The following is a 14,475-nucleotide window of genomic DNA, read 5'->3' as shown; positions in this document are numbered from 1 at the left end:
GAACAACTAATTCAAGGCACTGGGAAGTCAAAAAGTAATTGACCTCAGTGTATTTTACTCTTTTTGGAGATGAATGGGAAGATGGGTTTAGAGCATAAGGTATTAATTTTTTTCAGTTCAAAAATATTAAAAAAAAGATCAAAGCTCTTTTTTAAATTGATTCCTAAAGAATCAGTGTGCTTGTGTGGGCAGTAAGGGCACAGCTTTCATTCTGTAGCTACATTTTAGGCACAGCAAGGCACTGAGGTGAGCTGGACCAGCAGACACCTTTGCATCAATATTTAAACATCTTTGCAAAGACTGGGATCAAATGCTTTGTTAGGTTTGCTTTTTATTTTGCTGTTCATTGCTAGAGCTTGTTTTCTATCAAATTTGAGCTCAAAACACACCCTCTCATGGGGTTTGTAGCTCTTGTAGTTTAATTTGTCAAGATAACAAGACTTTTGCCATTAAACTGCCTACCCCACGCTTGTCATAACATTAGACTCAGTTGATGCTTTTCAACCAGATTTAACAGTTGTCAGAAACCTCAAGGATATCAACTACCTATGAACTGCACGACAGGGAATGGGAAAAAGACAGAAACTCAGGGTCCCCACTGAGCAGAAAGCTACAGGGAAGAAGAGTCAACCAGTGTTATATACCACATAAATCACACAAGCAAAGGAGAAATACCCCTCAGGCAGGAAAAGAACTGGTGCTTTACCAGCCATGCTGGAAGCCAAATATCAAGAGGCCAAACTTCATTAGCTCTGTGGCTTATGACGTGGCTCATTTCTAAAATCCAGTGATAACCCTGACTGTAGCAGAGACCAGCGTGGGGTCTGTGGGCTCCTCACTTCACTGCCTGCTCTGCCCAATCTAACACCTGTGGGGTGCACACCTGGCTGTGTGGGAGCCCAGCCCCACAGAGCTATCTTCAGGGAATACAGAACCTGTCTTAGCATATGATCCTGTTTGAAGCAAGGCAGCCTGGGGCTGAAATTGTAAATAAAGCGAAGCTTGGCTTGCAGAGCTTATGATCCTACTTAGCATGACTGTGAACACCAGCTCAGGCTGCATGCACATTATTTCACACATTTAAAGGTTACCACAGCTCTTGGGCCAAAGACAAGAGACATCTACAACCTTCCCAGTCTCCTTGCAATTCCCAAATTGCTTGGGGGTCAAAGGACTGCCACAGGACTGATGCCATGTGTGCTCCTGACCCACTGGTGATGGAGTCAAGCAGCAGCAGCAAATCCCAGGACTGTGGGGTCACTGGGATTGGAAGGGGCCCAGCCTCCTCCAGCCTCTCACCAGCAACACCACTGCCCTTCGAGACCCACAGAGCTCATGTGGGCTACATGGACCACTCACTTCAGCAAACAGCCACTCAAACCTTTCCTCCCCAACCTGCTGCCTGTGCTTGTTTCTCTCCCTGTAGTCACTCAGAGAAATGGTTTTTTCAGCTGTTCCCAGACCACTCTGACTAAAGGGCCTCACAGGGTCAGGCAGGGCTCTCTTTCCACTGCAGATAAAAGCATCCTGCTGCTCTCTGGCCACTGCTCCCAAAGAGACTGGTAAAGTTTATACTGTTCAGATTTTGCTGGCATATTGGCAGCACAGGTATTTTGATTTAATTGTTGTCTGCATTTTTCTAAGCCATCCAGTTTATTGTTTATTGTTTGTTGTTTGCTCCAGTTTGCAATAGCCTCCTACTCTCTGCTTTTAGCCAAAACCTTTACACCTGAGCTGCAGTTATCCAAGATGGTTATGGCCATTCCTTCATCCCTTAATTTTCTCAGCAATGTTCATTTTATTACATGTACTGGAATTTAATAGCTCCCAGTACCAAAACAGATCCTTCCTTAGGAAGTTCTCAAAGCACATCCAAATAACAGAAAGACCACTTTTGACCAAAATGTTATTGAACCCTGGGGGATGCCACACATCAGATATAGGTGGCATGCTGAGAAGCACTGAACTGCCCCCATCAGCAAGCAGAGATGACACAGCACGGAGTGAGGACATGCTGCGTGGAGGGTCACGCTTGCTGTAATGCATAGCAGAGAGCAAAAACCAGCCAAATCCTGAGCCACAGTTCAAGCAGCATTTCTTTTGCTCACGACATCACGGCTCACGAGTCAGCCTGTGGCGCTGGCACTACCCACCAGCCACCCACTGCACCACACAAACACATCCCTGCCTTAGAATGGAAGATGGTGACTCCTATGGTTTCACTGCAAGACTCCCAGGGCACGATTTCCAGATGATTGACATTCCCCTTCACTCAAGACTGGCCCATAGGTCCCAGCCCAAAGATGCAGCCCACGTCCCACAGTGCTGCACCAGCACAGAGCTGAGGCCCTGCTGCACAGCCCAGGGCAATGCTTCCCCCATCCCCATTTATCCCAGCAGAGAAAAGACAGAGAATGGGTCACTGACATTTCTGGAAAGGGTTCCTGTTCGTCCTGCCCAGCCAACACCCAGCCAAGCATCACATTCCCAGTCCTGAGCCCCATCTGCCTGGAAAATACTCCTCGGGAGTGAGGAACGGGGGCTTTGTTCCCAGTTAATCTCCCTGTGCCAGCACTCAAGGCCCCTACGACGCCCTGCCTGAGAACACTGACCTCATGTCACCCCCACACCTCAGGACACCTGGGGACCTGTAGGGACATTCTGCACCCAGGAGGGCCCTCCCACCACTGGGGTTACTTTAAACACAAGAAAACAGGTCCCTGGTTCGTCCCAAGGAACGCAGCTGCCTGCTCCGGGGAGGTGCAAAGGGGCGAGTGGTGCTCCGAGGGCGCTCCTTGCTGCCTGGGAAGCCGGGCTTTATGGTCCTCCCCGCCCTGCTGCTTGCGGGGAGGCAGACAGACGGACAGCTTTATTCCTTCCTGCTATGTCAGCGCTGAGATCAGGCTCAGCAGGGCTGCACGGCGGGGCCCCACGGCAGCAGGGCTGGGAACAAGCATGGGACAAGGAGGCGGAGGAAGCCGTCTAAGGTAAATACAGCTGCGGCTCACCCCACAGGGATGCATCGCTCCGGCAAGGCGGAGGAGACAGTTCCAGCCCCGAGCCCCTCTGGCACGCTGTGGGAGCATCAAGCTCTCCCTGCCTGCAGCCCGGTACCTGGCCTCTGTCCCCCGGGCGGAGCAGGAGCAATGCCCGGGCCCGCGGCCCCTCTGCCACGGCATGGGGTGCGCGGTGGGGACAAGCGCAGCTGCCAGGGACAGCCCTGCCAGGGACAGCCCTGCCGGCGCACGTGTCCCCCACGGGCACAGCGGGACAGCCTCCGCACCAAACAAACACAACGCCTGCAGAACGGGAAAGCGGGGTGCCGGCAACAGCACAAACCCGGCACACCAGGTCAAGGCAAAGGCCTGCCGGGAAAGCAATAAATGAGGGGAACAAATAATATTTAGCAGGCCTGTGGTCGCCCTCGCCTCGCACAGGGAAGCGGCGGCGTTCGCTGGCCATAGAGCAGCAGCAGGAAGGGGCTGAATTTGGGGCTCTGACCCCTTCCCAGCGTGGCTGCAGAGGCCCATGGTTAACCAAGCAGGTCCCAGCCCTGCAAGATGCACACACCTCTCACATCCTCCCCGTGGTGGCTGGAGGGGCTTATCCTCAGCTCAGCATTGACTGTACGAGCTGCCCTGGTCCAAACCATGACCTCAGCATTCTCCCTCTGCAGCCACAGGCAGAATGGACAGACCCCCCCAACAAACTGGGGGCATCTTCTCTTGCCTTCCCTTCCTATCCTATCTGTTGGGAAGCAAGATCCGTGTGGGAAATCTGCAGGGGAAAACCCTGCTCCAAAACACAACCATCAGGGAAATGGGTGAAAGAAAATGAGAGGGACATAGGGAAGGATATTCAAAAAGTAATGCACAACTCGGTGGCCATTGGCACCTCCGGTGCCTCCCTGCCCCCCCGGACTGGGATACAGCCCCCAACTTCAGGGGCCTTCAGCACACGTGGGATGGAAAGCAGCTTGTCACAGAAGCTTCTTTCTTTATATAAAGACTGAATGAAGTACAAGCAAATACAGCAAGGTGGGGGTTTTCTGGAAATTTCAGGAGGAAAGTAAGAGTGGGAGGCTTTGAGAAACATTTGCTGGTTTTCTAGAGACAGATAAACTCAGCAGCCTCTGAGCACAACTCTCTCTCCATTCTCGCTCATTAAAGCTAATGAAATTTAGCTAAGAGACTTGATACCCCAGTGAAAGGAGACCATTACATTTCTTCTCTTTAAAGCAAACCCAAACACACAAGCCATCACTTTCTGCATCAAGCCCATCAGTTTTCTCTTTATATCTGTCTGTCTAAACAGTGACTGGCAGTGATATGAAAGCTTCAATCAACAGAGAGCTGACAGCACCTGAGAAAAGTTCTTTTAATGACAAGTTTTACACACTTAAATCTTATTTCTACTCTGAATTCCTCTCATTTCATCTTCTCACTAGTGGATTCCACTATCCATCCCTCTGCTTAATGACATTCATAAATTTCCAGCATTTCCTACTGAATAAAACAATTGATAAAACTGATAAATGCAAAGGGTGGAGTGATCAAAAGTAGAAATGGAGGATGACCCCAAAACCCTTTGTTGGTCCACGCTGTGAAATACACAGAATGATTCTGGAGCACAGCAATGCAGTCAAGGAGTGGGAAAAGACTTTGGGCCTAATTATGGCTGACATGCTAACGTCATAATATTAAATAGTCTACGTATTAAAAAAATGAGCTATTGCCTCGTTTTTTGGACTTTTTTTTTGTTTGGGGACACAGTTCAACATAGATGATCTCTTTGGTGGTTTTGCTGTTATCTGCTTGTATTAGAGCATAATTGGTCTTCATTATTCAACACCTTGGTTTGGCAGTTCTCTGTATGGTCTGATCTACATATCAAATGCAATTCATTTACCATTTTAATTATAGGCATTTCATAGATTGAGGAAATGAAGGTGCAGGAAGATTTAGGGCACTGTAGACTTCACAGCCAGAAGAGACCATCATCAATCAGCTCGACTGAGCTCTCATAGACAGGATTTCCCAGTTCTGTCCAAGGTCACTTGGCAGGTGAAAAGTGATTTCCACACACCAGGCTGATATTCTGACACTTAATCACATCTCAGCTGTTGCTGCTCCCCTGGTAGAATCTGATAAATAATTCATCCCCTCTTTTCACCTAGTTTTTCATATGCTTTAGAGGAGCTTTGATTTTGTCCCCTTACATATTGTTTGCTCTTTTTTTAAACCTCCCTTTGAGATGCCTTCTCATAAGGCTCAGATTGGAGAGGTTATTTTAAATTTTTTTTTAATTTCCAGAATCCCTTCCCAAGCACTAAAAAATCTCCCATTTTTCTGGGCAGTACAGGATTGCTGGTAAACAATTACAGCTCACTGTCCTTTGAGCACAAATCAATTATAATCGACTCGGTCGCCGTGGGCTGGCAGGACTCACACCACAGTTCCTGCACAGAGACGGAGGGGCACAGCCACACACGTGGGGCTTGGGGCACTAACCCTTCCCTCTCCGAGGGGAAGTCACAGGAGACGCTCCAAGCCCTGCAACACAGTTCAGTGGGATGGTTAAAACGTGCTACAGGAAGGCAACTGTTGCTGCCAAATCCTGCTTTTCTCCCTCAGAAGTGAAGCATTCATTGGGGAATGATGGAGTTGGGGAGGGAGAAGCAAGTTTTTTTCCCTTGGTTCCGCAGAGTTTTCCTGCCCTGGTTCAGAGCCATCTTCTTATTCTGTAGGGTTGCTCTGCCTTTCAGCCAGCATTTTCCAGGCTGGAAGGAAGCTGTGCTTCTGAAGCACAGGCTGCAATTGAAAGAGTTTGCCAGGACAGACCTAATGCAGACACAGCTAGAACCAACCACGGCACACCTGAAGTGGCTTAGTTCAGTCCCCTGGGCAACACAGCCACGGTGACAATAGGACTTTTCAGAAGGGAAGGAGCACCATTCAAAAATATTATTTCATTTCAGAAGCCTCTTGCACCTGATCAGCACAAATGGAGACACTAACACAGTACAGACCTGTCCTCGCACCCTTCCACACTCTCCTGCACCTCCATGCCAAGGGAGCAGCTGTCCTACCCCGCGCTCCTGCCATACATCCACCAGCACTTATGTTCCCATTCGCAAAATTAATAACTGAGGCAGCATTGGTGCTAGACCAGAAAGAGTTAACGGAGTTACCAAGGGTTTTGCTGGCCTATTTTCCAGGCAGGCACCCTTTAATCTCCTTTGGAAACACCTTCACACAAAGGCTGGTACAGCAGCTCAGCTGGAGCCAGGATTTAACATGGAAAAACTTGTCCCAAAGAGATTAAAAGCAGCAGTCGGGCACTGACCCTCCTGTCAAACAGGCAGGAATTTCTCACCAGGGATGGGAAGGAGAGGAAGGCAGCCAGGCCCCAGGGGCTGCTGCTGCAGCATGCCATGGCTCCCACCATCCATGCACCTGGCATGCTTCCCAAGGAAGATGGAGCAAACATGCCAGAAGCAGGGCTCATCCCCACAAGCTGCCGGCACGGTGCAAAGTGCACCCATGCACAGTCTGGCTCCACAGCACAGGAGCCTCCTCAGGAAAGGGGAGGGACAGCTGGCACCACCTGTGATAGAAGGTTACATCGCACTGCCCATACCCCTGAGCAATTCAGAGTCAACTCAGGAAAATAAGGGAACAGCACTGGCGGGCAAGAGAGCAGGGACTATCAGAAAACACACCAGTATCACAGCTCTGCCTTATGGCCACAGAGGGGGAAAAGAGGGGTCAGAAGGTAGAAGTTGGAAGGAAGAGAGTAGGAAAACAAAAAGGAGAGAGTGAGGGCTGCCAGAGGAATCCATGCAAGCACAGCTTAGCCGTTCATTCCCCCCCGCTCCACCTTACCTGAGGGTCCCCAAGGCGACTGATGTCTGGATAAAGGTAAAAGAGGATTCCCTGGGATGCCCCGGGTAAGGAGACTCCCCTGATCAGCAGAACAATCAGCATTACATACGGGAACGTGGCAGTGAAGTACACCACCTGGGAGGAGGAGGAAGGGACAGGTGTGAGAGAGCAGCACGGGCCAGAGCACACAGTGCCGGCCGGTAGCACAGCACTGACCCAGTCAGGCTGCTTTGCTGAGCACCTTGCTGTCTCCTGCCGTAGGAAGAAATGCATTTTAAAATGCACTCAGGAAACTTACGACATGCCATTGCATGTCTGGAGCCAGAGAAAACCTTTTTAATCCGAGGAGTGATCCAGACCCTGAGCCAGGCTGTCAGCAGGCTGGAGTCAGAGTGGGTCTGCTAAAGCCAGTGGTGCAATATCCACATGCATCAGAGAAGGAGCCCGAGTCACAAACACACAGTCTCTTCTCCATAGCGTTTAGTGGCGAGGGTGAAGGGGTGTGCAGGTGAGAGATACGCCCTGAAACGTGATAGCCACTGAAGGACCACCGGGGACAGTGCTGGGGTCCCCAGCTCAGAGCTGGAACTGGCAAAGGGGTTGTGCCCAGCCCTCCCCACTGCAGCAACTCGGAGCTGCTGCCTCTGAGTGACCCCAGCTCAATTACCCATCATGGGCATTTTGGACAGAGCAGGGCTGCGTGTCTCAGAATTGCCACCAAGCATGCAGACCCAAACAGGACACTGAACATGCGTCCTCTTGCTTTTTATGCCACTAGCCCCATCAGCATTGCAGACATACTCAGGGTAGGGTTAAAATCCCTTTCTCTAGCAAGGGAGCGACATCCCTTGGGGGAAAGCTGGAAACCAGTATCAGCTAATCCTTTCAGGGACTTGACCTGTGGTAAATGTGACACTAACTTTGGGGATTACCAGGGTACTTTCAGGACTGTTCAGGCTAACTGCTGTAGCATGCCACAATGACACCACATTGCAGTCTGTTTCCCACACAAACTCGTATCGAGAACTCATGCAACCTCCTCAACAATTCAAGTAATGTCATTAATCCTTTTGCATTGCTTCCACACCTTAAAGAATTATTGACCATCTGAGAAGAGGTTGTTCACTATCATGCTAGGCCAAAAAAGAAATGTTGCTTCTTCTGGTTTTTCCTGTGTGGACGTGCTGAGCGAGGACTTGCATCAGCATGCTGCACCTGAACGCTACCCTACAGCTCTTTTCTCGGCTCTGGCAGTTGTGCACTGGAGAGCTCATCTCTGAAGGAAGTGCAAAATGTAAGGATGTGAAGTGATCCATTTCTCACACCTGCCCATCCACCCAGAATAAGCTACTTTAAAATCCACCTAAAGCCCACCACCCCTTAGCAGGAGTCACAGGCTGTGGCACATCTTCGGCAGTTTCTGCCTTAGGGGATGTCCTAAGGGGAACAAGCACATGACTTCCCTGGACAGTACGACCACCTCTGCCCTGCCCCTGGATAATCTTCATGATCTGAGTAGTGATTCAAAAAGAGATTTTGTTTTCTGGACCCACTCTGATAGACTCCATCTGAATAAAGCAATGTCCAAAGCACCTGACGCTGCAATGCGAGTCCTCCCCTAAGTCAGGACACACACTCTCCAGTGATTCAGTTTTGTATTGCAGGACAGGATTTGAGAGATATCCCATCCTTGAAAAAACCCAATACTAGACTATCATCTCTAGCTGCAGCTCCAGGTTTTCTGTGCATTTCGTGTGCCCTGCTCTACATATCTCAGCAGTCTTGGATAACACTGACACAGATCAGTGAAAAATGCCTCCTTGCTGAGGCTCTGGATTGCCTGAGATGTCTGTGTGAACAGATCCACCCCTGTCCCTCTAAATCTGCATCCTGAACACTGTAGAAACCAAGGACAGAATCCTTCAGCACAAGCAAATGCCATCATTCCCCGTAGTCTCAAATTTTCAAGGAGCCTCTGATTTAGAGCTGTACAGTGACAGTAAATCAAATCTGCAGGCCCTGCAAGTTTAACCATCATCACTGTATTTACCACACAACCAAAGTCTTCCTTCAGGAAATAATGGGATGCAAGTCTAAGCTTCCTCAGCCATGAAAGCCAGATTAAAAACAAAAATCATAAAAACAACTCATTGTCTTTGAGCCTTAGTGCACATTCTTCCAGGATGCCAGGCTGCACATACTTGGCTTAATCTCTAAATAACATCAGCTTTGATGAGCTCAGGATACAAACTGGTAGTTGTCTGGCATATGATTTGGATTCACATTTTGGTAACATCCTATGTGCTTTACAGCCCATGTGAATTAGTGTGTTAAGCTTTTCACTCCACAGTCACTCACACCTCCACCGAGACCAGAGGCCTGAATTTGGAGAAGGTTTTGCTGGATTAAGATTGCCAAACTTCTATCTAACAACAGGAACATCTGGATCTAATGAGATATTACTCAGTGCTTGGCTCAGGCCCAATCTTTTTATTTTTTGGGCATTGTTAGCACTAACTACATCACTAGGAAGCTTGCCAGGATCAGTGTGATTGTTCTGTCACATGCTGGTCAACAACATCCAGAGTTTTATTTGAATCTGATCCACATGCCTCGGCAAAGTGGTTCCATCTGTGACAACCTCCTGCCTGTGAGAGCACTCCTGGGGGTCGGGCTGTCCCTGTGCTGGAGGATGAGAACCACTGCTGATCCGAGTAGGGTGACTTCAGCTCAGGGTGTTTGATCCTCCACAGGCGACTCCTCAGAATTAAGGAATATCTCTTTCCCAGTGGGGTATATTCCCACAGCCATCATTTTAGTCAGGTTATGAAATATGTGGAGGGTTGATAAACCTATGGACACTGTTGCTTCACTGAAAGAAGGTTTCTGTTTTCAGGATCTCACCATCACTAGTACTTTTTGCTAAAAATCATTTGCATTTGGCCTAGAACTTTTATCTAAAATAGATGGAATTTTTTCTCAGGACTTCCCACACTACGTTTGCTGTATCTTAGTATCATATTAGGTGTTATTAGACTGCCTCTGCTTTCTTTTACCAGGCTGCCACAGCAAGCAGTTGCTCTTTTCTTCTAATTTTACTCCATGGAAACCAGAAAATATTATCCCTGCAAGCTGCTTGGTTTCCCTGTCATGTTTCATAATCCCAGACCATTCTGGAAGCAAGAGAAACTGCTAACATCCATGCCATCAACTTGATGGAAACGGGTGCAGTTAAAATTTACACCCCATCACACATGATGGCTTGTTCAAGACATGCAGAGAAGACACCATTTAGGAAACGCACTAAACCTTTTCATTTCCATCTGTTCTTGCTGGCTCCAGACAAAGCTGGCTAGGAATGGGGTCAGGAGGCGGTAGCAGAAACTAAGTAATGGGGTCAGTGCAAATGAGAGTGGCACACTGTAACAGACGGAGCATGGAATGGAGCTGGACAGCCACACCAATCCTTCCCAAAAACAGTCAAAGAAATAACTCTGTAGTGACTAGTGTGGGGAAGGAAAAAGGAGACCTTTATTGCTGGAGAACATGAGCAACTGTAGGAAGAGTGGGGACAAACAAAAAGAATAAAAAGACAACTCCCATGGTGCTGGGGCAGAGAGGGCTTTGAGGCCATCACAGTTACCTTTGTTTATATCTAATTAATTTGAAGGTTTTCCAGCTGCACTTGCCAGCAGAGGCAAAAACATGCTGCTTGCTTACCCTGTGGTGGGAAGGAGGGGAACAAGCAGCCACCCTGTACAGAGCAAGAATGCAGGGTCTCCTGGGCCTGTGGATGGAGAGGGGCTGGATGGGGATATACCTTGGAAGTTAATGCTCTGTGATGCCTCAGTGCTCCCATCCTTTCCTACCCAAAAGCACAGAGCCTGGCTCACACTCCTGCTGCACACTGAGCCCTTCAGGCTCCTGCCAGCTTACGCAGACAGAGGTTCCCGGGGACCTCAAGGACCTCTCTGTAGGTGAGTAGAACCAGTGCTCCAGCTGTGACCAAGGAAAGAAGCCTGACCTGAACCAAGGACTCACCTTGCCCGTGGACTTGACCCCTTTCCAGATGCAGAAGTAACAGATGATCCAAGCCAGCAAGAGACACAGAGCCAGCTCCCAGCGGAGACCACCCAGGTGCTGGATGCCGTCAGAAATCTTCAGCACTCGCCTCCTGCATTGGGAGGAAGCAAAGGAACATGCAAGGGTCACTGATGCTGGCCACTAACATTCCCAACACCACGCTGGTTCTCACCTCCTCAGTGCCTGATGGCTTTGGGGAGAAAAGCTGTCTTACTCACCAGGGCCAGGTCTGAGCTGAAAGCCCCAGAGGAATTAAGCAGTGCTCTCCTCTGAAAAATACTGCCAGCCTGGCAGGTCATGCATGGACACGCAAAGTTCACCTACATTTCCGACATGCTCCAATCCTCAAAGTGAGGGATACACTGCACTTACCATGCAGAACGCATCAGGATCACCCAAGAAGCAATGCTGTCCAACCCCTTCTCCATAGCACACTTCTCTCTTTTGTGGCAGCCACATAATTCACCTCAGGACACGGAGCAGCACAGGGCATCACATTCTGTGATTAAGACCCAACCACGACCACCATAATCCCCACTGCACAGTCAGAAGAGGCCACCTAGAGCATCCTCTTACAGCCAGTGTGGAGATAAAATCCTGGGCTATGTAGACCTTGGTACAAATGGGGTCAGATAATAGCAGCCTTTCCATGCCATGTGTATGTCAAATCTTCCTTGTCACTTACAAAAGGAAGGACTCATCCTCCTCCATCTCCTACACCACACAGTTGGACCTGAGTGTGAAACCCCAGGGTGCAGTCCCAAAAAGCCAAGCCTGAGACAGGCAGAGAGGGACTTGCACAACACTGGAGCCCAGCAGCAATGTCCACGCTGCTGCAAAAGACAGCAATTATCCCAAAATAAAGGTGCTGCTGGGGAACCCTAGTCTAAGACACACTGCTGCCCTCCCTGCCCCACAGCCTTGCAGCAGATTGAGGGGGTGAGAGAAGGCTTGGAAAAATCACGCTGCTCTCTCAGATGCACTTCATCGCGTTGCTCTTTTCCTGCTTCTAGGGACGTGGACTCTAACCTGTGGAAATGGTGCCCATGGACTGGAACTAACTGGGTGCTGTACTGCAGCCAGGAGAGACCTCTGGAGCATGCCATCAGCTCACTGGCAGGTCAGAGCTCCTCAAAGAAACGCTGGCCTCCTACCTCCCTGCCCAGGGAGCACAGGAACAGATGCTGCATTAGAAGCAATGGACGGTGGAAATTTCCAGTCCCATGCCCGTTATTCCTCAGTAACACAGGGACGGTCACAGCAGTGATGGAAACAACAACTTTTCCAGTGTTCAGCCTCAGGAAAAGCAGTCTAAGGCAGGCCACCATCTAATCACTTGTGAGCAGCAGGCAGAGGGAGAACACAGGCTCGGAGAGCACACAGGAGACAAAGAAAATTGAAAAACTTTGAAGTTTAAAAGCAGCGTCCCTGTGCTGAGCTGAGGAAGCCCTGGGGGTGCCGCGTGTGCGCTCCATCCACCGCCAGGGGCAGCGGGGGCAGAGCCCTCCATCCATCCAAACGCACAAGGGAAATGCGTGGTGGCAGCAGAGGGGATCCCTGCACAGTCACTCAGCGAGGGCTCAGTGCTCAACTGGGCCGCCAAGGATCATCAGAGATCCTAAGCCAACAGACCTATGCCCTCATGCCAGAAATAAAGCTTCTCTGTACCTCAGGGTAACTAACACAAGGGGAGAAAACAATGAACACGAGGGACCAAATTTCAGTGTGAAGTTGTCTGACCCTAGCACTTGTTTTGATTTTGTAGTTTCTCTCCCCAGCACAACTTGCATATTAGTCGCCCTGTAGTGAAAACACCACTTCTTTTTCTCTTTTTGAGATGAGACTAGCTCACCTACAAAAGTGACCACCCACCATGCCAGAGCCTCCTGGGAACATGCTGGTGTCACACAGCAGCATGGATTCAAAGGAAAGAGGTCAGTGAGACCAAAAAGGCCAAAAGGTCCAGAGGGACAGGAACACAGCTTCAGAGAAGGACAAAATCAGGTGGCTCTGAGGCATGCCAGCACAGCTCCAGAGCAACACCATGGGCCCAGTGATGTTAACCTTGGCTGACAGGGCTGCCCTTGAGAGCCGTCACTCTGACCTGCCCAGCCTCCCGCCCTGTGTCCTCTTCTGGCAAGGGCCGGTTAATAGGATGCACTGCTGCAGGGTTTGTCCCTTGCCCAGAGAAATCATGTCTGTGAGGGAAGGAGTGTCCAGGCCTGTCCTTTACTTACTCCCAGAACTCGATGACCGGGGACGTGGCGTTTTCGCTGGTCACGTTGAACGTGGAGTTCGCCTTCTGGAGCTCCAGGCAGTTCTCTGCAGGAAAGGCCCAGGGAGAGGAGGAGTGTAAGCAACAGTGCCCGGAGTACCAAAGGATCTGAAAAATCCCTCCCTGTCCATCCACAGTGTTGAGACTCACTGACATTGACTCCAGGACAAATTTCACACAGTCCCAAGGACGCACAAAACAAAGTCCCTTCTATGGAAAGGCTGGCAAGAAATCTAGGACACTTAAGATGACAGCAGTTAATTTTTCCTTCCAGTGGGCACAGTCCTGATCAGCACTGGGTCTGTGGCTGACGCACAGAACAGGATGACTGAAAGATGCCAAGAAGGAAGGTGCCCATGGTAGCTGGAGCCCAGAGCAGGAGTCACCAGGGAGGTCACCACTGTCCAGCACTGGTGCCCTCTAGCAAAGACCCAGATCAACCAAGCCTCTCCCACAAAAGTGCCAACAGCACTGCAGTGACCCAGCACCCCAAACCCCATGTGTCCCACCCACACAGGAGCAAGACACTCTCCTGAGGCTCGGCCCTGGGCAGCAGCAGGTTTCCTTCAGCTGGGATCTGCTGGAGGACAGGGAGAGGGCTCCACACTCACCTGTGTTCCACTCGTGGTCACAGCTGCCCCAGGGGAGGTTGATGGTGAATGAACTGAAGAGATAAAACAAGGCCCAGGCCAGGACAATGATGTAGTAGAAATTCAGCAGTATGACGATGACCTGTGAGGCGTAGCCAATTCCTGCAGAAAGCAAGCCCCGAAGGCAGGTGACCCACATGCCAGGAGCAGGATTCCCTTTGGGAGCTGCTGCTCTGCAGCTGGAGTGCGCTGCCAGATGAGTGTCAGTGGGGCAGCCACCAGAGCCACCATCCCCTCCCCAGTGGCCACCGTGCCACATCAGTGGGCACCCAGTCAGGGGCCCCAGGCACCCCTTTTCCTGCTGCCCCACCACAGCCTTCCCTGGTCAAAGGGTGGCAATGGGAGGGACCCTGGGCAGGGGATGGGCAGATTATGGCTGGAAAACCACCCAAAGGGCAGAAACATCCCATGGTGCTGCACCTGCTGAGTCACATCTCTTCTAAAAAATATATTTTTTTTGTATTTTTCACTTTCCCATTTCATTTTTATTTGGGAAGCTCTTGTATTAACACTGCACACCTGCTCTGGGAGGTGTTAGAGAAACATCTAAAGGTTTTGGCAGGTGAGGAGGAGGCAACTGTGA

At 50.1% G+C, this 14,475-nt stretch overlaps 1 protein-coding gene across 1 annotated transcript in view; it reads right to left on the bottom strand.

Moving 5' to 3' along the window:
- Positions 1-14,475, bottom strand: part of LOC116443526 (sodium- and chloride-dependent GABA transporter 2-like) — a 38,673-nt gene that overhangs the window by 9,645 nt on the left and 14,553 nt on the right. Inside the window, exons 6-9 of the mRNA XM_032107728.1 lie at positions 13,854-13,994; positions 13,205-13,289; positions 10,926-11,058; positions 6,885-7,019 (exon numbers count right to left, since the gene is read on the bottom strand). Coding sequence (XP_031963619.1) covers positions 6,885-7,019; positions 10,926-11,058; positions 13,205-13,289; positions 13,854-13,994 — 494 coding nt within the window. The remainder of the gene's footprint in view (positions 1-6,884; positions 7,020-10,925; positions 11,059-13,204; positions 13,290-13,853; positions 13,995-14,475) is intronic.

Source organism: Corvus moneduloides, chromosome 4 (assembly GCF_009650955.1).
Source record: "Corvus moneduloides isolate bCorMon1 chromosome 4, bCorMon1.pri, whole genome shotgun sequence".
Lineage (NCBI taxonomy): Eukaryota > Metazoa > Chordata > Aves > Passeriformes > Corvidae > Corvus > Corvus moneduloides.
The sequence above is the reverse complement of the archived record's forward strand: the minus strand, read 5'-3'. Positions and strand labels throughout refer to the sequence as shown.